Source organism: Pristiophorus japonicus, chromosome 11 (genome assembly GCF_044704955.1).
Source record: "Pristiophorus japonicus isolate sPriJap1 chromosome 11, sPriJap1.hap1, whole genome shotgun sequence".
Lineage (NCBI taxonomy): Eukaryota > Metazoa > Chordata > Chondrichthyes > Pristiophoridae > Pristiophorus > Pristiophorus japonicus.
In genome coordinates, this window is record NC_091987.1 from 40,478,799 (window position 1) to 40,501,825 (window position 23,027).

At 42.1% G+C, this 23,027-nt stretch overlaps 1 protein-coding gene across 7 annotated transcripts in view; it reads right to left on the bottom strand.

Annotated features, from left to right (window-relative positions):
• Positions 1–23,027, bottom strand: part of LOC139276015 (interleukin-1 receptor accessory protein-like 1) — a 1,534,993-nt gene that overhangs the window by 1,484,675 nt on the left and 27,291 nt on the right. For 3 of the 7 annotated variants that reach the window (XM_070893368.1, XM_070893362.1, XM_070893361.1), the window contains one exon: positions 20,271–20,305. The exons of the other annotated variants lie outside the window; for them this stretch is intronic. Coding sequence is in view for 2 of the 3 variants with exons in the window: in XM_070893362.1 (XP_070749463.1) it covers positions 20,271–20,305 (35 nt within the window). In the remaining variant the exon portion in view is untranslated. The remainder of the gene's footprint in view (positions 1–20,270; positions 20,306–23,027) is intronic. 7 annotated transcript variants of the gene reach the window in all.

Below are 23,027 nucleotides of genomic sequence, written 5' to 3' on the forward strand. Positions count from 1 at the left end.
GACCCATTCGCGACCTTTGCGTAGGAGCACGTGTAGCGGCTCGAGCAGCGTGCTCAATTTGGGAAGAAAGTTACCAAAATAGTTCAGGAGCCCCAGGAATGAATGCAGCTCTGTCGTGTTATGGGGTCTGGGTGCTCTCTGGATCGCTTCCGTCTTGGACGTAGTAGGGCTGATCCCGTCTGCTGCTACCCTCATCCCCAGGAATTCTACCTCTGGAGCTAGGAAGACGCACTTTTTCAGTCGCAGCCCTACCCGGTCCAGTCTGCGTAGCACCTCCTCCAGTTTGTGGAGGTGTTCTTCAGTATCGTAACCCGTAATGAGGATGTTGTCCTGAAAAACCACCGCCCCTGGAATCGACTTGAGGAGACTTTCCATATTTCGTTGGAAGATCGCGGCGGCCGAGCGAATCCCGAACGGACATCTGTTGTACTCAAACAACCCCTTGTGTGTCGTGATGGTGGTCAGCTTCTGCGACTCACGCGCCAGCTCCTGGGTCATGTAAGCTGAGGTCAGGTCAAAATTTTGAAAAAAGTTTGCCACTGGATAGCATCGCAAAGAGGTCCTCTGCTCTCGGTAGCGGGTACTGGTCTTGGAGTGACACCCGATTGATGGTGGCCTTGTAATTGGTCTGAGGCTGGAGATCTGGTTGCAGAAGGTGGCAGAGTTCTGTGACCACCTACCTCCTTGGTGAAGCGAAGTCTACTAATACACTGCTCCTTGCTTAATTGAAGGTAGGAGAAGTGATGTCGGAAGGCCCTCGATGGGTGACGCCTTCTGTTCAGTGCCCTGATGTCCCTCCTCCCCCCTCTGCGTACATGTTCCCGTCTTTCTCACTGCCGTCGTTCCCTTCGCTGTAGATCCTGGGGGGCGAGGTCCACTGCCAGTACAAACCCCATGATTTTTAGCAAGTGTTGTACTTTGAAGTCTTTTAAAAATAATTAAAGAATTTTGTTCTTGCCAGAACACTCCCTGGTAGCAAAGAACCTTGAAATGACGAAGGAAAACTTTTGCAGTTGCAGGAAGTAGCACACGGCCACTCAAACTGCAAACCTTGACAGGTATGAGTGATTGGTGAGGATTCCTTTAAATAGCGTCGCTGGAGCTGGCTTCCTGCTGCTGCATGCCACCTCAACCCATCATTGCTTTCTCCAGCCGGTAAGCACATTGGTTAAAAAGAAGTTGGGAGATCGGGCATCCAGTGAGCATTGCACACTCACTGACGTCACGATTTCCATCATGGCGAGCTCTCTGGCGATTGAGATCAATGGCAGTGCTACCAGCAACATTGCTATGGCGTGTGTGCTGGAACTGGCATCAGCTGTCATTACAGCGGTCAACGGTATTTCAACGCCATCTCCTGGCGCTGATGTATGGCGCAAGGCAATTGGCTGTGAGCTTGTTTCACGCTACTGCTGAAGACCAATTCCACCCCAATTAAATCAACTTCCAGTAGAAAGTGGTATTCTTTTTAAACAAAAGTGATGGACTAATGGGCAAAGCTACCTCAGATGAAACTGATCTATTGCCTTTAATCTCAGTGATGGTAATTTTGGGCTCTAGAAGTTAAGGCTGTATTATAAACATTACAACAGAGTTTCCAAACAAATTGATGCGAAACTTGATGGCATTTCCTAAACTTAATGCATTATATTTAATAATAAGGAGATTTACCTTGCCATGTTTGGGAGAGGGGGTCATGGCTAGGTTAGTGACGTGTGATGCAGGTTGGCAGGACAACTGATGCTGATGTGAATAACCTGCTGTTTTTAAATTATGTAACACACAGACAACATACACACACTATATGCTTATAAATCATCTATGTATGATCTCTAGAAATATTAGTAATATGTTTGACATCCTTTGCTGGTGGCTTCTTCTTCTATTCCTATTCTATGAAAATATATTAGGCCACATCAAGAGATTTTTTTTTGAGGAGAGGAACAGGATTTATTGCTTAAAGAAAATATAAGATAAGATGACTGTTTTAAATTAAATGGAAAATTCCTGAAAGATAGGGAGAGTTGGAACTTCTGTAAGCTCTGTGGGCATTATTTCCAATATATAATCAGAGACTCACAATCAATCTTTGTTTTATAATAACCTTGAGCTACAATCTCTCACCAACCATCCCAAAGGCTCTATTTGTAGAGAAATAATAGCATTCTGTCATATTTGCAATTCACAGATTGTGTTATGGAAAGTTCCTGGTATCCTACTGTGTGGGTATTCACAAGCTTTTAATGTAAAGTTTGCAGAGTCCACTTGTGTAGAAAAGGACTAACACAGGGTGACAAAGGGTATCACGTATACAACCACTGAGCAGCTAAAAAGATATATAAAATATGTTTGATTAATTGTGAATGCTGCATAGATGGTGGCATCTTCAGTGTCAGCCTTGGTTCAATGGTAGGACTCTCTGGGTCAGAAGGTCGTGGGTTCGAGTTCCACTGCAGAGACTTGAGCACATAATCTTGGCTGGCACTGCATTGTACTACTGAAGGAGTAATGTACTGTCGGTGGTGCCGTCTTAAGGATGAGACTTCACACTGAGAGCCTGTCTTCCCTCTCAGGTGGAAGTAAAAGATCGTATGGCACTATTCAAAGAAGAGCAGATGAGTTCTACCTGGTGTCCTGAACAATATTTATCTCTCAACCAACGTCATGGGCGCGGGGAGGTGGGGCGATCTCGGCACTCTCGCAACCTGGGGAGTTAAGGGTAAGAGGAAAGCAGAGCAAGAGGGAGGGGAACATCAGGGGTTGAGTGGGCTCAAAGGAGAAGGGATAGGGCTAACAATAAGAGTGATTAGGCAGGATAGGGAAGAATGGGAAGGCAAAGAGGTAAGGGCATTGATGGGAGTGAGAAAATATGAATAATGGGGGAAGAGGATGGGAAGGGAGTCACTGCAGGCTGTCGGTCACACTTTCTCCACAACCCCAATGAAAATGAAACTTGGCGGTTTATTTTTACGTTACCCACCCTCTCCCAGCTGAATGGAAATAAGAAGTTAAAAAGACAGAGCAAGAAGCAAAAGGGGCCAGAGGGAGCTAGGGAAAGAGAGTGTGGGAGAGAGCAGCTGAAAAGAAAAACAGAAATGGAAATCAGAAAAGATGTAAGAGAGAGTGAGCGAGAAACAGCAATGCAAGGACAACAGAGGTAAGTAAGAGAGGAATCATTTTCTCTAACTTATTGGGCCCAAAATTGGCCAGGAGTTGCTCCATTTTTTTTGGAGCATCTTGATTTTTCTGGAGTATCTTAAAAATCCCCCTTTTGCACATTCAATTTGCACCAGTGTAAGTGAGCTTGTTAGGATTTTTTTAGTTTAGTTTAGATTTTTTCAAAAGCGGGTGTTACCAGCCACTACGTCAGTTTTGGCCATTTTAGTCACTTTGGACAACTAATTATTGCTCCAAACTAACTTAGGCCAGCGTATGTGGCCACAAACCTTGCGGAGAGTTAAAAAATCAGCGCAGGTAGCCAGAGATAGGGGCGGGAAGGGAAGCGGAGAGGACCTTAGAAAGCACTAAACAAAGCACAAAAACATTTCAAGAAGCATAAAAACCATCAAGAAGAAATAAAAAATAAAACTCAAGTCCTACCTTCCTAACTCGGGCCTGGGAAGTCAGCGGGCCGGCTGGTGCGGGAGGCCACTCGGCTGGGAATAGGTGCGGGACGGGGAGAGCACAGGCCGCCGAGCAGAAAATGACTTCTAAGATAAACTGACAACCTGCCAAAGGAGACATGGAACCTCTACTTCCACTCTCTCTCTGACTGATTCTCCCTGACTCCCTTCGACTATTCCAGCGATCTGACGTTCTCTCTTTGACTATTCCAACAGCAAGCCCGGCGCGGGTTGTGAGGCCACTCGGCCGGGGATAGGGGCGGGATGCATCGGGTCCCACGCTGCAGCATGGCTGGGAGCAGGAGCTACTGTGCATGTGGCGAAACCTCCAGTGCTCATGCTGGCACTGTTTCTCGCACAGGGCCCTAGCTCCGACCCCTAATCGACAGACCACGCTGCACCAAGCCATGGGAGAGGCCACAGAGCGGCCCGAATCCGGAGAGATATTTTTGCCGGCCTTTTCACCCTCGGAAGTCGGCACATCTCCAGTGAGTGCACCGAAAAAAATGGATGGGCCAAATTTGGGCCCATTGTGTGCAGTGTCGTGGAAGTCCCACTAGTAACTGGGTACATTTTGCAAAGCGATGGTACTGGTGGAGGGCCTTGCTCAACAGGAGTGCATTGGGATAATTGGGTACAGAGGACAGCACATTGTGATTTTCATATCATTAAAATTAATTCTATGATACTATGTGTAAGGCTGAGCCCAGATTGGAGCCGTCATTGGTATTTAAAGTACTTGAAAAAAAAATATAGCTTCAGAAAGAAAGAACAATTTTTTTTGCTCATTTCTTTTAATATTCAAAAATATTGATCTTTTAAAGCTTGCTAATTGTTTAATTAATGTCATGTAATTCATGGTTTCCAATTCCAATTCCATAACTACAATTTTTAGTTATTTTCTCTCTTCCTTTAGATTCCCTTCACAGAATGCAGAATTTTCTGAGCAAAATGGTGAACAGGGGGTGTGCTCCAAGTCAAATGCCACATTGTAGCCTGCTGCTAGAAAGTGTCAGAGAGCAATAGGAACAGGGTGGGTTTTTCAATCGTCTTTATGCTTTCTTCTCTCGCTCAGGTGCAGTACCTTGTCCTTACTTTGCACATCTTATTGGCATTTTAGCTGAGATCTGCAACTCATTGCTTGGGGATTGAGGGCACGAACCCCCAATCTTCTACACCTTTGTGCTTTTTATCTGCAAGTCAAAACTTAGTTAATTTTTTTCATTTTACCATTCACTTGATGCATGATTTTCATGCACTTAGTTCTGTATACAATTGGCATTTTCATGTGGATTTATTTACCAATCTTCATGATTCAATAAATACAATTTATTGTGAAGCTATTATTGAGGCTGGTAAGATCATTTTAAGCTCTAAAATTCAAATTATCTTTTGACATTGTTCCAACTCTGAGGTAGTTTGAGTTTCTTTGATGGAAAGCTTTAAAATTATAAACAACTCTTGCGTATTTAAGGGAATGTGTGCACAAAAATGCTGCACAAAAACTTACACCTCAGCATCTTGCATGTCTCCAATTGTTGGTAACTGTCCAAGAAAAACAGTTTCATGAGCTCGGATTATTGTCTGTTATTACCATTTAGGTGCAGAACAATCTGTTACCCACCTGGCAACATCAATACTATTTTTCCTTGATTATATTTACATAAAGTAAGCAGTCTGGAGAAGAAGCACAATGCAAAGATCTGATCGTGCTGTTCTGATGAACAATTAGAAATTGGTCAATTATTCAACATGATGGTTTCACTTTTGTGTGAAAGATATTTATGGCAAGAATGCATGTTTAAGGATGGTCTGTTTATTCTATAAATGTCACCAGAAGCACATATGATAAAGAAATATATATTTGTCCCTGAACATTTACGCCTCGACTCTCAGCATTGTGTTGTATAATTGATGGACAGTCACTACGTGTGCCTAAATTTGATCAGAATCAGGAAGGCAAGCCCACCATCCTGAGAAACACGAAGCAAAATTTACACCTATTTTGTTCTTGTATTCTAACCGACACAGATGTATTTTTTTTTACAATAGAAAAGATAAAACTGAATTTTGTGTGTCAATATTAGAGACTCAAAAGATTTCAGTAAAACATGAATCATAGAATGATTACAGCACAGAATGAGGCCATTTGACCCGTCAAGCCTGTGTGCCGGCTCGCTGCAAGAGCACTTCAGCTAATCCCACTCCCTCGCACTTTCCCCGTAGCCCTGCAAATTATTTTCCTTCAGATAATTATCCAATTCCCTTTTGAATGCCATGATTTAATCTGCCTCCACCACCCTTTCAGACAGTGCATTCTAGATCCTAACCACTCGCTGCGTAAAAATGTTTTTTCTTATGTCGTCTTTGGTTCTTTTGCCAATCACCTTAAATATGTGTCCTCTGGTTCTCGACCCATCCGCCAATGGGAACAGTTCCTCTCAATCTACTCTGTCTAGACCCCCCCATGATTTTGAATACCTCTCTCAAATCTCCTTTCAACCTTCGCTGCTGTAAGAACAACCCCAGCTTAGAAACATAGAAATTTACAGCGCAGAAGGAGCCATTTCGTCCCATCGTGCCCGCGCCGGCCGACAAAGAGCCACACGGTCCTCAGTCAGCAGCCCTGAAGGTTACATATAAACCTATGAACAATGAACAATGGCGGACAGGTAAAGAGCATCAGGCCCAAGCAGTCCGCCCCACACAACTGCGATACCCCATCTATCACAATACTTTACACTCTACCCACCCAGAGCCAAGCGATCTCCTGGGAGAGGCAGAAAAAAGTTAAAAACCCAGGCCAATAGGGGAAAAAAAGCTGGGAAAATTCCTCTCCAACCCATCCAGGTGATCAAAACTAGTTCAGGAGATCACTCTGGCCATATTAGATTCCCTAAAGTACTTACCATTGTATCTGTGCCAGCCAACAAGAGGTTATCCCGTCTATTCCCACTTACCAGCTCTAGGTCCATAACCTTGCAGGTTACTGCACCTCAAGTGTCTATCCAAGCACCTTTTAAATGTGGTGAAGGTTTCTGCCTCTACCACCTTTCCAGCAGTGAGTTCCAGACCCCCACAACCCTCTGCGTGAAGAAGCTTCCCCTCAAATACCCGCTAAACCTCCCACCAACCATCTTAAACTTGTGCCTCCTCGAAATTGACACCATCACCAAGGGAAATAGGCCATTGCTATTCTCACTTTATCCAGGTCCTTCAAAATTTTATACACCTCGATGAGGTCTCCCCTCAGCCTCCTCTGTTCCAAGGAGAACAAACCCGCTATCCAATCTGTTCTCACAGCTAAAATTCTCCATTCCAGGCAGCATCCTCGTAAATTTTAGTCTTCTCTAGTCTAGCCACGTAACTGAAGTTCCCTATTCCTGGAATCATTCTCATAAATCTTTTCTGCATCCTCTCTAAGGCCTTCACATCCTTCCGAAAGTGCGGTGCCCAGAGTTGAACACAGTACTCCAGTTGAGGCCGAACCAGTGTTTCATAAAGAAAGACTTACATATGCATTTATATAGCGCCTTTCATGAACACCGGACATCTCAAAGCACTTTACAGCTAAAGAAGTACTTTTGAAGTAATTTGGGAAACGTGGCAGGCAACTTGCGCACAGCAAACTCCCTCAAACATCAATGTGATAATGATAAGATAATCTGTTTTTTGTAATGTTGATTGAGGGATAAATATTGGCCAGGACACTGGGGATAACTCCCCTGCTTCCCTTTGAAACAGTACCATGGGAACTTTTACATCCACCTGAGAGCGCAGACGGGCCTCGGTTTAACGTTTCATACAAAAGACGGCACCTCTGACAGTGAAGCACTATTCATGCTAACTTCCTTGCTTTTGTACCATATGCCTTTATTTATGAAGCCCAGTATCCCGCATGCTTTTTCAATCACTTTCTCAACCTGCCCTGCCACCTTCAATGATTTGTGCACACATATCTCCAGATACCCTCTGTTCATGCACCCACTTTAAGATTGTGTCCTTTAGCTTATATTGCCTCTCCTCATTCTTCCTACCAAAATGTATCACTTCACACTTTTCAGTGTTAAATTTCATCTGCCACGTGTCCACCCATTTCACTGGCCTGTCTATATCTTCTTGAAGTCTATCACTATCCTCCTCACTGCTCACTATACTTCCAAGTTTTGTCATCTGCAAATTTTGAAATTGTGCCCTGTACACACAAGTCTAAGTCGTTAATATGTCAGGAAAAGCAGTGGTCCTAGAATTGGCTAAAGTAGACTGTGAAAATAGATTAAAGGGTAAGATGGTTGATAAGCAGTGACAGACATTTAAGGAGATATTTCATAACTCTCAGCAAAGATATATTCCAGTGAGAAAGAAAGACTCTAAGAGAGGAATGAATTATCCGTGATTCACTAAGGAAGATTGAAAACAAAGTCAAACAATGTTGTGAAAAATTAGTGGTAGGCCAGAAAATTGGGAAAGTTTTAGAAACCAGCAAAGGATGACTAAATAAATGAGAGAGAAAATAGATTGAGAGTTGATAGAGAATTCAAACAGGCTGCATTTAGACAGACTGTGAAAATTCACAGACCCCCAAGTCAAGGCTGCTACATGCAGTTCAGCTTGTTGCATTAAGTCATCAATCAACTTGACATTTTAGGACCCTTGGGTAGCGAGCCAATTAAAAGGTTAAAAGACTATTAATTGAGCCAATAAGGTCAAAGAAGGCGAGTTCTTTTCTGTAAATTGATCCAGGTATAAGTACAACCATTTTGACCATGTGGTCCCAGAAGGACAAAGACCTGGCTTAAAGCCAAGAACTTGTTACTGCTGTCTGCCAAAAATAAAGCAGTTAAAACTACAATCGGAGTTCATATTTCATTGGAAATTAAGAGATCTAACAAGAGTAAACTAGCAAGAAATTTAAAAAAGAGTAAGAGCTTCTACATGTATATAAAAAGAAAGAGAATAGCTAAAGTAAACTTTGATCCTTTAGAGGATGAGACTGGGGAATTAATAATGGGAAACAGGGAAATAGCAGAGACTCTGAACAAATATTTTGTATCGGTCTTCATGGTAGAAGGCAGTAAAAGCATCCCAATAATAATCAATAATCAAGGGGCTATAGGGAGCGAGTAACTTAAAACAATCACGTATAAGCTTATGAAGGGACTTAACAGGGTAAATGCAGAGAGGATGTTTCTCCTTGTGGGGGAATCTAGAACTTGGGGGCAAAATAATAGGACTATAGGTGGACAAGTCCCCTGGACCTGATGGCTTTCAACCTAGGGTCTTAAAAGAAGTGGCTGCAGAGATAGTGGGTGCATTGGTTGTAATCTACCAAAATTCCCTGGATTCTGGAGAGGATCCAGCAGATTGGAAAAGCACAAATATAACACCCCTTTTCAAGAAAGAAGGGAGACAGAAAGCAGGAAATTATAGACCAGTTAGCCTAACATCTGTCATTGGGAAAATGCTGGAGTCCATTATTAAGGAAGTAGTAGCAGGACATTTAGAAAATCATAATACAGTCAAACAGAGTCAGCATGGTTTTATGAAAGGGAAACTATGCTTGACAAATTTGCTAGAGTTCTTCAAAGATGTAATGAGCAGAGTGGATAAAGGGGAACCAGATGATGTAGTGTATTTGGATTTCCAGAAGGCATTCGACAAGGTGTCACATAAAAGGTTATTGCACAAGATAAGAGCTCACAGGATTGGGGGGGTGATATATTTGCATGGATAGAGGATTGGCTAACTAACAGGAAACAGAGAGTCGGGATAAATAGGTCATTTTCCGGTTGGCAAACTGTAACAAGTGGGGTGCCACACAGGGATCAGTGCTGGGGCCTCAATGATTTACAATCTATAATTAATAATTTGGATGAAAGGACCGAGTGTAATGTAGCCAAATTTGCTGATGATACAAAGATAGGTGGGAAAGTAAGTTGTGAAGAGGACACAAAGAATCTGCAAAGGGATATAGATAGGTTAAATGAGTGGGCAAAAATTTGGCAAATCGAATATAACGTGGGAAAATATAAGGTTATCCACTTTGGTAGGAAGAATAAAAAAACAAATTATTATTTAAATGGAGACTACAAAATGCTGCGGTACAAAGGGATCTGTGGGTCCTTGTACATGAAACACAAACATTTAGTATGCAGGTGCAGCAAGTATCAGGAAGGCCAATGGAATGTTGGCCTTTATTACAAGGGGGATTTGGTATAAAAGTAGGGAAGTCTTGCTCCAACTGTACAGGGTGTTGGTGAGACCACACCTGGAGTACTGCATACAGTTTTGGTCTCCTTATTTAAGGAGGAATATACTTGCATTGGAGGATGTTCAGAGAAGGTTCATTAGGTTGATTCCAGAGATGAGGGGCTTGACTTATGAGGAAAGGTTGAGTAGGTTGGGCCTCTGCACATTGGAGTTCAGAAGAATCATAGGTGATCTTATTGAAACATATAAGATTCTGGGGGAGCTTGACAGGGTAGATGCAGCGAGGATGTTTCCCCTCATGGGGGAATCTACTACTAGGGGGCATAGTTTCAGAATAAGAGGGCGCCCATTTAAAATGGAGATGAGGAGGAATTTCTTCTCTCAGAGGGTCTTGAATCTTTGGAATTTTCTACCTCAGAGAGCTGTGGAGGTTGGGTCATTGGGAATTTATTTAAGGTAGAGGTAAACAGATTTTTGAATGACACGGGTGTCAAGGGTTATGGTGAGTGGGCAGGAAAGTGAAGTTGAGGCCAAGATCAGATCAGCCATGATTTATTGAATGGCAGAGCAGGCTCGAGGGGCCAAGTGGCCTACTCCTGCTCCTGTTGCTTATGTTCTTATCAGTGACCTTGTCAGCCGATAGCATCCAAATAAGATAACCGACTGTACTCAATCAATGGCTTAATACAAATTACTTTCTTTTAGAATAAAGTAGTTATTTTCATACATGTGGCTCAATTTAATCTTACCACAAAGATTTCACTAATGCTATCATTACAGCGCACTTTCGACTTTAAACGCTGCGATCTTTGCTACAGCAGCACAATTGTTATGTAATGCAGTCAGTCCAGTCCTTCTCAACATCATCTTCTTAGGCAATCCTTCGGAGTCAAGGATGACTTCGTTCCACACTAAAAATGAGTTCTCAGGTGACTGAACAGTCCAATGCGGAAATTACAGTCTTGGTCACAGGTACAGCAGATGATGGTTGAAGGAACAGTGGGGTGGGGTGCCTGGGTTGCCGTGCGCTCCGTCCGCTGTCAATGTTTGGCTTCAGCTTGCTCTCGGCGAAGAGACTCAGTGTTCAGCGCCTTCCCGGTTGCTTTTCCTCAACTTTGAGCGGTCTTGGGCCAGGGATTCTCAGGTGTCGGTGGGGATGTTGCACTTTTTCAAGGAGGCTTTGTGCGCTCTACTCGGAGCTTTGACATGGCAAGCGAGCCCCAGGTGGGCAGAGGAAACGCTTCTCAACATTAGTCATAAATCGTTTTCACTTTCCACTGGTGAAAGCATAACCATTTTAAATCAATGTATTTTTGAATTAGGCAAAAGCCTAATCCTAACTTTAAAGATTTAATTAGCTTTTTCGTTTCTGGCCTTCCTGCTCTTTTTGATCGAGCCAAGAAAACGCCAACATGTAAATCAGCCAGTAAGTAGCACTCCTCATGATCTGAGCAAGTGGTGTCAACTTCCTACATCTGAATCACAAGTTACTTATCGATGAGAAATGCCATTTGGCCTGTTATATATGCAGACTATAGATATACACTCTGTGTAGTCACTGTATAGTTGCATAAGATGGAGACTTGTTTACCTGTTGCACTATCAATAAGGTTTACACTGTGTATATACATGCCAGCACCACTAGAGGGTGCAACTGGTGGAGTTTCCTGCCCTGGTGGCAGGGGCTGTATAAAAGGGGAGCCACCATGCGACTGCCTCACTCTGGAGTTATGAATAAAGGACCAAGGCAGAGAGTCGGGATAAACGGGTCGTTTTCAGAATGGCAGGCAGTGACTAGTGGAGTGCCGTAGGGCTCAGTGCTGGGACCCCAGATCTTTACAATATACATTAATGATTTAGATGATGGAATTGAGTGTAATATCTCCTAGTTTACAGATGACACGAAACTGGGTGGCAGTGTGAGCGGTGAGGAGAACACTAAGAGGCTGCAGGGTGACTTGGACAGGTTAGGCGAGTGGGCAAATACATGGCAGATGCAGTATAATGTGGATAAATGTGAGGTTATCCACTTTGGGGACAAAAACAGGAAGGCAGAATATTATCTGAATGGCGGCAGATTTGGAAAAGGGGAGGTGCAGCGAGACCTGGGTGTCATGGTTCATTAGTTATTGAAAGTTGGCATGCAGGTACAGTAGGCGGTGAAGAAGGCAAATGGTATGTTGGCCTTCATAGTTAGGGGATTTGAGTATAGGAGCAGGGAAGTCTTACTGCAGTTGTACAGGACCTTGGTGAGGCCTCACCTGAAATATTGTGTTCAGTTTTGGTCTCCTAATCTGAGGAAGGACGTTCTTGCTATTGAGAGAGTGCAGCGAAGGTTCACCAGACTGATTCCAGGGATGGCTGGACTGACATAGGAGGAGAGACTGGATCAACTGGGCCTTTGTACACTGGAGTTTAGAAGGATGAGAGGGGACCTCATAGAAACATATAAGATTCTGATGGGACTAGACAGGTTAGATGAGGGAAGAAGGTTCCCGATGTTGGGGAAGTCCCGAACCAGGGTCACAGTCTTAGGATAAGGGGCAGGCCATTTAGGACTGAGATAAGAAGAAACTTTTTCACTCAGAGAGTTGTTAACCTGTGGAATTCTCTGCTGCAGAGAGTTGTTGATGCCAGTTCATTGGATATATTCAAGAGGGAGTTAGATATGGCCCTTACGGCTCAAGGGATCAAGGGGTATGGAGAGAAAGCAGGAAAGAGGTACTGAAGGAATGATCAGCTATGATCTCATTGAATGGTGGTGCAGGCTCGATTGGCCGAATGGCCTACTCCTGCACCTAGTTTCTATGTCACTACAGTTTGAACACAACACATTCCTTGTGGAGTCATTCATAAGTGCATTACAGACATAATATGGCCCATCTTCCCTCATCCACCGAGAACAATACTACACCACCCTTGCCCCTGCCCACCATTAATGCATCTAATGTTTTCTCATTTATATATGCATGCAAGATCAACAGACCCAGCGGGAGAAATTGGGTCCTTTTTCACCTCCCGTTAGTGCCTCCAAGGAGCAATAATGGGGCGTAAATTAGGTCAGCAACTCCCGCTAAATTCGGCAGGAGTTTTCTGGCAACAGTACAGTGTTGCGCCCCGATCTCCTTTGCCTGGAGATCAGGATGTCATCACTGTGCCGTTCGCCTCTGAACTTGCATTCCACTTCCTGCAGTATCGCCGGGAGAAAACACCAACAGCTGCAGGAGGCGTCCATTGGGAGGCCAGGCACTTCGGGGACGATGCTTAAAGGCGAGGTGGCCAAGTGAAGTAAAAAAGAAAATTTCAATTTTCTCCTTAACAATTTTTTACCTTGTTTGATGCCTACGATCGATCAGCCCGACACTCTGATGCAGTACATCGGGCTGTTCGGGCTGGATCGCAACTGCCATTGAGGAGAAGGTAAGTCTTATTTTGCAGAGCCTGCAATGATGGCCCTTCCCTTTAAGGGAGGGAAGGAGCCTTCAAACACGGCAGCGCTGCACGGCCCTGTGTGCAGCGCTGCATACCTCCCGCCCCGTCTGCTGCCTCTTCCACTCCAGGAAGGAAGTGGAGCTCCTGATTTAGCACCCCATTTACTTCCTGATGTGCAAAAGCCAAATTATTTTTAAAGTCTGAAATCATTAGCGCCTGGTGCTAATTTTTCAAACTTTTAAAAGTTAGCGCCCCAAACAGGGCGTTCTCCAATTTCACCACCACAGTGTTTCCAATTGTTCCCTCATAACTTAGACCCGTGACATCAAGGAACAGCTTTGTGACTCTTCCCTGCAGCCTTAGTGGCCATTATCTGTGAGTTTGCTCATGGTACTACACAATTGCAGGCAATACTGTACCAGTTGTGTAACAATAGTATCAATCCTCATCACATCCTGATGTTGGAGAAAAATGACTAAAATCATCATGAATAAGTAAAAGGATTTCCTCTTCCCCACCTCAAGATTTAATGACTGTGAAAATAACTTTTATAACATAAATTGATATGCCAACATATGGAAATAAAGTGAAAATAATAATTAAAAATACTACACCGTGGGAACAGATTTTAAAAGCTCAATTGGTGATCAACTGAAAAATAAATGATCAATTATTGGTTCATTGGGTGCCAAGATTCCTATTTTTCAAAGTGACTAACATGTTTCCTCAAACATGGTACAGTAGTTACCTTGTGCTCGGAGAAAACAAAATTGTCTCAAAGCATGGTTTGTGCTGGATCAGAAATTCATAAAATGGGGTCATCATCTGGTTTCTTTAAAGGACAGTTATCAGATTTTTCACAGTGCAGTTTCTAAGATGATCACTCTTATTTCTTCGTGTGCGTTTGCTTGACTGTAAGAAACTATTGCCGGGAATTTCTTTTGCCAGGTTCAGCAGAAACAATGGAATGGGAGAAGCCCTGTGGAAATTCCTGATGCATGTTTTCTTTGCCCTCTGATTTACAGGCCCTGATTTTAATCTCTCCACTGCGCCATTTTGCAGTAGGAACAGGGCAGCTGCAGGACCAAAACGACAAAAATAAACTTCTGCCGAAGGCCCACCGCACTGCCATTTTTGAGTGGACCTGGAATTTGGCAGCCAACGCATCTGCCAGAACCTCATTGTTCAATGCAAATTAGGGTTCCTGTAACCTCCGATGCCGTTTTTGTGCAATTAAGCACAGTGCCCGATGAGTGCTGGTCCTGACCACTTCACAGAGCAGAAAAACATTATCTCTTAAAGGGATCACGAGAAGCAGCTTGGAGAACAATAAATAATTTATTTGACACTTTTTCAGCAGCAGAATGAGCATAGCAGAGTGTGCCTGGTCACAAATCTCCCCGCACCCTTTCCCCCCCCCCAGCCCCACCCCCCCTCGCCTTCAATAATGCTCTCCATTGTGACCCCCCACCCCCTCCAATCAACCCAGTGACAAACCTCCCTCAGGCCCTTGCTGCCTGCCTATCAGTGCTCAGAACACGCTGTCACCTTGCCAGCTAAATGCAAATGAGGCCCGACCGTCAACATGCTTGTGACAGTGGCACCCATTGCCCATCAGCCATTCGCCAAAGCTGAAAATTGATCCCACATTCTCTCAGTTGTTTTGTAATTTGCAAGAAAACAGGACAGTAAAAACCGCTACATGAGTCACTTCTGCTGAAATGCAGTAGCGATTTGACTTTCGCAATCCCAAACGAATCCCACCTCCTCTCCCAATCTGCTCCATTGGTCTCATTTTTGTAATCTCTCTTGAACTTGACCCTATTTTCCCTCCATTTGTGCCTCTTACAACACTTTCTACCCCTTGCGTCTTTGCATTCAATGTCTTGACTTTTCACAATCTCAGGAATTCAAAACCTTCTTTATGCTTCCCTTCCTCTTACAATCTGCAGACTTACAAAACCCAAGTTTGCAAATCAATTCTTGTGCATTTTTGTAATCTACACTTGAATAGACTGAGTTACAAAATCTCAACTAAGACATACTGCAGTGAAAAATTCTAGTACTTAATTTGCTGCTGAATGCAATCAAGACCATTTTTAAAGTCTCAACATACTCAAATTATCTGTCAACATTTTAACTACTGTGAAACGTACAGTCGGCAATAGGGATCTTGCATGCACCAATAACTGCCAACAAAACGGCCATTCTTCCACCAAGATTCCCCAAACAACACAGGAATGCTGAAACAGAATTGTCTTTGGTTAAACCTAGCCATAAGTTTATCCCAACTAACCATTAGGTTAACATTTGCTTTCAGTGGGCCCATTCTATCTCATCTAAATCATTAATTGATATACTGCCAGCGCTGCTGAATGCTTCAGAGGTACATTTAGTATCTAACATTCAGCAGCCTATGCAAGTACACTAAATCAAAAATAATTTGGATCAAATTAATCAAACCTTCAATAAACATAATTTTGCTCAGAAACACCGAAGGAATTCCATATGTAAATTAGACAGTTAATAGTTCTCCTAGCAAGAATGTAGCTCAGTTATTGAGCTTAATCCTCAAAGCTGATAAAGCATGTAACTTTAAGGCACTATCTTTTTCAGGCTTCTGTTTTGAATTGGAATAACTTTGCACAGAGAAAATGGAAGATATTTTTAAATTGATGATTGCTATAGTAATGCATCTGATTACAATACAACTTACTGAATAAGGAGTCAAGTATCTTTAACATTGTGAATTAAATTTTCAAAGCTTTCCTGGCAACACAATTGTTCGCATAAAATATTGTGCTAAACTAACTTAGTTAGAATGTATAAGTCAATAATTCTTTTTTATGTCTCTAAGATTGTTCACACTATTGTTTACAGCTTTATTTTAATAGGAAAATGTTCAGTGGCCGAAGAGTTTTCTTGCATTCATCTTGGCAACGAGTGTTCTATGCGAGGTTGGCGACCTGGGTCACCATAGTAAGTCTCTGGCTTCTTGCCTTTATGAGGGTGGAGTGTTGTCAACTACAGAATCCTGAAAACCCACAAAAAAGTTACCCTGGTTTATTTGTCTGCCTGTCAATGCATTTGTAACAGCTCCATGCAATCTGCAATTGGTTAAATAAATAGCTTCAAAGCTTACCTCAGCAAAATATAATGCCCATACTGATTCTACTTTATTCATAGTTATACTAAGGAGCACTGCTTTAACTATGTAAATTAGCAATGGCTTTGTGAATGTATCTACAGCTGTGACATGTTATATGCAGATATTTGCATTATTGAGAGTAGCTTGGGATGTTGAAGGATAAAGCAAGATCATTGGATTGTAAATGGTGGGAATAGTGAAAGCAGTCAGAAGACTGAGTATATAACTGAGATGAAGAGTAAACCAAGGAGACAGTAACACAGAAGTAGAAATAGATAACTGTAATGGTGGAAAAAGAAACAGAAAAATAGGAATGAGATATAAAAGTTGGCAATATTGCCCAGCATAACCATACCAAAGCCATCTTGTTACTCTTCCAACCTGTTGATTTTAAATGGGTTAATGCCTCTGTCAAAACAGAGCGGTGTGAGGAAATTAGCATGTGCATGCTACGATTTGTACAACAATATCGGCAATAGGAATATCTATCTCACATGAATAAAATAGCAGTCCACGAAACAAAGGCAAGAAGGAAATTGAGGCACTAAGTCAAATAAAACATAAAACATAGAAAGAGAAAATGGAAAATAAGGAGAAGTACAAGATGAATGGAGTGAATGAAAGAGAAAGGAACCAACAGATAAAACAAAAGAAGAACATTTTCTTTTTAAAATGACAGGGCTTTTTTTTGTAAGTTCTTATCATAGAATAGAAAGGGAAAGAGTACATGGGGCCCACAGAAATAGATCTCCTCTTGCCAACAAAAATCTACCCCGTCTGCTCGCTCAGGCGGATGTAAAAGATCCCATGGCATTATTTCGAAGAATAGCTGGGGAGTTATCCCCGGTTTCCTGGCCAATATTTATCCCTCAATCAACATAACAAAAACAGATTATCTGGTCATGTGTACGTTGCTGTTTGTGGGAGCTTGCTGTACACAATTGGCTGACACGTTTCCCGTATTACAACAATGACTACACTCCAAAAGTACTTAATTTTCTGTAAAACACTGAGACATCCGGTGGTCATGAAAGGCGCTATATAAATGCATGTCTTTCTTTCTTTCTTTCTTTCTTCCATGGTTCTTGGTTTGAATACAGCCTGAACAGATAAGGTAGACATTTGATCATTCTGATATCACTAAAAGAACATTACCATCAAGACAATTTATTAACCATTATAATTTTTTGTAAACAAGCTACATGCTTTCCCAAGTCTTAAATAATAGCAGATAACAAGTACAGAACAACTTGTTCAATGGCAATGCTATTTTGAAGCATTTAAACAGTCCAGAAACACTTATTTATTACAAAGGCTTATTTATAGGAGCCCTGTGCAAGGAAAGGTAAAATATGTTATTGTTTTAAAAAACCTGATTAAATTGAATGCAAGTAAAGTAATAGTTAAATGATTTTGATTTTATGAGTCATTATGTGTTACTGTTTATGCAATACTCATAATACCAATTTAAATATTGATGTGAAAGACTGTTCTTCCTCAGGTAACCGGAGAAAAATATTAGTCAATTCTAAGGTCTCAGTGGCAGCACTCTCACCTCTTGGGTCAGGAGGCGATGGGTTCAAGATCAACTCTAGTGACTTAAGCATATAATGTAGGCTGACACTCCATTATAGTACTGAGGGAGTGCTGTCTTTTTAGTGAGATGTTAAATTGAGGTCCTGTCTGTCCTCTCGGGTAGAATTAAAAGATCCCATGATATTATTCACAGAAGGGTAGCAGATTTCTCCTGGTGTTCTGGCCAACATTTATCCCTCAACCAGTATCATTAAAACAATTAAATTGGTTAGTATCTCATTGCTGTCTGTTGGACCTTGCTGTGTACAAATTGGCAGCGAAATTTCTCTACATTACAACTGTAACTACACTTCAAAGTACTTAATCAGCTGTAAAGCCGTTTTGGACCAGTTGAAATAGACTATATAAATGCAAGTTTTTCTTTAAAATTTTTGAGTTTACAATCACGCAGAAAAATGTACAGATCGAGTGCCAATACATCAAGCATTTAACATTAAAAACTTTAAATGATGAATATCAAGGAACAAGTTATAAAAACGCTTCCTCAATGTAATTAGTTTTTCAATTTTCATTCTGGCAAAAAATGATAGCATTTGATTACAAATAACTAATACATAACTCAAAATAAAATGTAATATTTGGTTATAAAGTTTTATTTTTTTTACAAAGGGTTATAAGTAATAATGGGATGGAATTTGCTGAAAAAATAACGGCGTCTGAATGATGCATGCCACTACTAATGTGCAAATCAGCCAGCAGCTTGTGGCGAGGAAGAAACACACCATGAATTGCAAATTGCCACAAGTTGTCAGACGATTTGTGCCGCTCCGCCGTTAGCTTTGTGAAAATGGCAGCTCGCTCTTAACTTCCCCGTGCGTTTCATAAAGTTGTTGCACTTGCACATTATTTACCTATTAAACTCGCCACAGAAAATTAAGTCGAGTAATTAATAGCATAAGTACCCTTTTAACTAAGTGATAATTGTTAATGACTGCCAATCAATCTCTCTGGCCCAGAAAGGGAATAATTAAAGTTTGGAATCTCATTCCAATAGGTGGTGAATTGTTGGAAATTTTAAAAATATCTAATTTTACATTTTTTATTATTTTTCTTACTTTTCCTTTGTGTCTTTTTTTCCCCTCTTAATCCAATCTTTCTTTCCCTCTCTTTATTTCTCTTTCTGGAAATAATTTGACTAATTCACCCTCCTTCTCCTTCCTTTCTCTGTTTCTTACTCAATTCTTAAATCTCATTGGTTAAGAAGATATACAATTGATCCCATTGTTCACCAAGGTCCCAGATCCCCCGTTGCTATTGCCGCACCGTTATCAGCTCGCACTTCCAGCAACTTATGTGGCAAAAGCATTTTGAGCTGAAGGGTACAGGAAATGTCTAGCTAACTGGGCACACCACGTGATGCCCTGCTCCAGTAAATTTTGGGCCAACATCTTTTCAATGTACTAGCATGGGGGATAAAGTCACCTCTATTAATATAAATTTTGTCTTATTCTAAAGCTCTTTTTACATTTTGATTTTCTTGTAAAATTTACAACTCAGTGGCATAAATGACACCAGGTCACAAGGTAGATGAAATCAGAATTACCAAATTGAACATTGTTCTGATTGTGCTAAGATCCATTCAAAGTCATGGTTTAGAAAAAGAAGAATATTGTACTAGCTCCAGTACTAGCTGGAAAAAAGACATTGCTCTAACATGGGCATGATAAAACTAATGTCAGTACATACATTTGATGTCATCCTGTGCACACCTGCTGGGGAATGACAGATCCTCCATCCAATAGCTAGGGAAATGGCTATTAAAGACCATGTTCTCATATTAATTTACAGACCGTGTAGCCCATTAAATGTGGCAATGAAAAAGCACCAAATATGCACAAGGGACCTTGTATACAGACTTAAATAAAGTACCTGCTGGCCTGGCCTGGGCACTTGGATGCACTCATCCTCTCTCATATTCATCTTGTCAAACTGATGATTCACTGGCGCTGGCAAATAATTCACCAGTGACCTGCATGATGCAATTATGCACTGAAGGTCGGGAGATATGACAGAGATCTCCAGCAGTTGCTTAAAAGGAATCTGCTGCACAAAAGTTTGATGCAGCTGTCACTGTCCCAGCCAATGACTGAGCAATATAGATTCTGGAAGCGGTTCCAAGGCTAGGTGCAGGATCTTTCGAGAATGTTTGTCTCCATAGGCAGATGTTGGACATATCCAGCTGCAAGAACCTGTCACTGTACAGAAGAATGGTGGCATAAGGATGGATCCTAATGGTGCATGCAAGGTTCAAATTCATCTACCTGCTATATTTCTTCTAATCCTCTTCTTCCAGAATCTGCAAAGAGAGAACTATGTCCTTAAAAGTAACCATAGTTCCTTAAAATTCAGCACTTTAACATCATTTGCTGGACAATCAGGCAGAAGAGATCATCAACTCCACAGGCCTTTGAGCCTCATTGACCAAAGTGCCTGATGCACGACAGCACCATGAAGATCTCATTATCAGCCAAAAAGGGAGTCAGTTGAATATCAAGTATAGGGGCAAGGTATTAGATGAGCAGCAGTCTTCCAGGTTCGACAACCCTAAGGTAATGTAGGTGGCCAGACAACGCTAGCTACAGTTGTCAGGTGAAAATCGAGTGTAGTGCCGAGTAGGCTGGAAAATAAGGTACAGCAGAACCCAAATAGCACTGAGGAAGTGCGGGACAAGCACCAGATGCAGGAATTTCCTCCCTAACAGCAATATGGGCGTACCTTCACTACAGGGACTGCACCGGTTCAAGAAGGCAGCTCACCACCACCTTCTCAAGGGCAATTAGGAATGGACAATCAATGCTGGCCTTGCCAGCGACCCCCACATCCCAGGAATGAATTTAAAAAAAGGTAGATATCAGGTAACAGGGCAGGAGATTACCAGGAGAAGAAAATGCCAAGAAGTAAGAGTAAGGGCAAAGTCCTGTGAAGTGTACAGTGATTGCAAGAAAATAATCAATTCTTTTAAATCAAGTGGTGAGCATGCAATAGCCAGGAAGACACACAAAGTATCTTAATAGAGATGCAAAGTACAACAACCAGAGCAGTCCCTTAAGTACTGAATACTGCATTGTATGCTAGTTAACATAATATAATATCATAAGAACATAAGAACAGAAGAATTAGGAACAGGAGTCGGCCATCTAGCCCCTCGAGCCTGCTCCGCCATTCAACAAGATCATGGCTGATCTGGCCGTGGACTCAGCTCCACTTACCCGCCCGCTCCCCATAACCCTTAATTCCCTTATTGGTTAAAAATCTATCTATCTGTGACTTGAATACATTCAATGAGTTAGCCTCAACTGCTTCCTTGGGCAGAGAATTCCACAGATTCACAACCCACTGGGAGAAGAAATTCCTTCTCAACTCTGTTTTAAATTGGTTCCCCCGTATTTTGAGGCTGTGCCCTCTAGTTCTAGTCTGCCTCTATCTAGTCTATCCCTTTCATTATTTTAAATGTTTCTATAAGATCACCCCTCATCCTTCTGAACTCCAATGAGTAAAGACCCAGTCTACTCAATCTATCATCATAAGGTAACCCCCTCATCTCCGGAATCAGCCTAGTGAATCGTCTCTGTACCCCCTCCAAAGCTAGTATATCCTTCCTTAAGTAAGGTGACCAAAACTGCACGCAGTACTCCAGGTGCGGCCTCACCAATACTCTATACAGTTGCAGCAGGACCTCCCTGCTTTTGTACTCCATCCCTCTCGCAATGAAGGCCAACATTCCATTCGCCTTCCTGATTACCTGCTGCACCTGCAAACTAACTTTTTGGGATTCATGCACAAGGACCCCAAGGTCCCTCTGCACCGCAGCATGTTGTAATTTCTCCCCATTCAAATAATATTCCCTTTTACTGTTTTTTTTCCCAAGGTGGATGACCTCACACTTTCCGACATTGTATTCCATCTACCAAACCTTAGCCCATTCGCTTAACCGATCTAAATCTCTTTGCAGCCTCTCTGTGTCCTCTACACAACCCGCTTTCCCACTAATCTTTGTCATCTGCAAATTTTGTTACACTACACTCTGTCCCCTCTTCCAGATCATCTATGAATATTGTAAACAGTTGTGGTCCCATCACCGATCCCTGTGGCACACCACTAACCACCGATTTCCAACCCGAAAAGGACCCATTTATCCCGACTCTCTGCTTTCTGTTCGCCAGCCAAGTCTCTGTCCATGCTAATACATTTCCTCTGACTCCGCGTACCTTTATCTTCTGCAGTAACCTTTTGTGTGGCACCTTATCGAATGCCTTTTGGAAATCTAAATACACCACATCCATCGGTACACCTCTATCCACCATGCTCGTTATATCCTCAAAGAATTCCAGTAAATTAGTTAACCATGATTTCCCCTTCATGAATCCATACTGCGTCTGCTTGATTGCACTATTCCTATCTAGATGTCCCGCTATTTCTTCCTTCATGATAGTTTCAAGCATTTTCCCCACTACAGATGTTAAACTAACCGACCTATAGTTACCTGCCTTTTGTCTGCCCCCTTTTTTAAACAGAGGCGTTACATTCGCTGCTTTCCAATCCGCTGGTACCTCCCCAGAGTTCAAAGAATTTTGGTAGATTATAACGAATGCATCTGCTATAACTTCCGCCATCTCTTTTAATACCCTGGGATGCATTTCATCAGGACCAGGGGACTTGTCTACCTCGAGTCCCATTAGCCAGTGCAGCACTACCCCCCTAGTGATAGTGATTGTCTCAAGCTCCTCCCTTCCCACATTCCTGTGACCAGCAATTTTTGGCATGGTTTTTGTGTCTTCCACTGTGAAGACCGAAGCAAAATAATTGTTTACGGTCTCAGCCATTTCCACATTTCCCATTATTAAATGCCCCTTCTCATCTTCTAAGGGACCAACATTTACTTTAGTCACTCTTTTCTGTTTTATATATCTGTAAAAGCTTTGCGTATCTGTTTTTATGTTTTGCGCAAGTTTACCTTCGTAATCTATCTTTCCTTTCTTTATTGCTTTCATAGTCATTCTTTGCTGTTGTTAAAAATG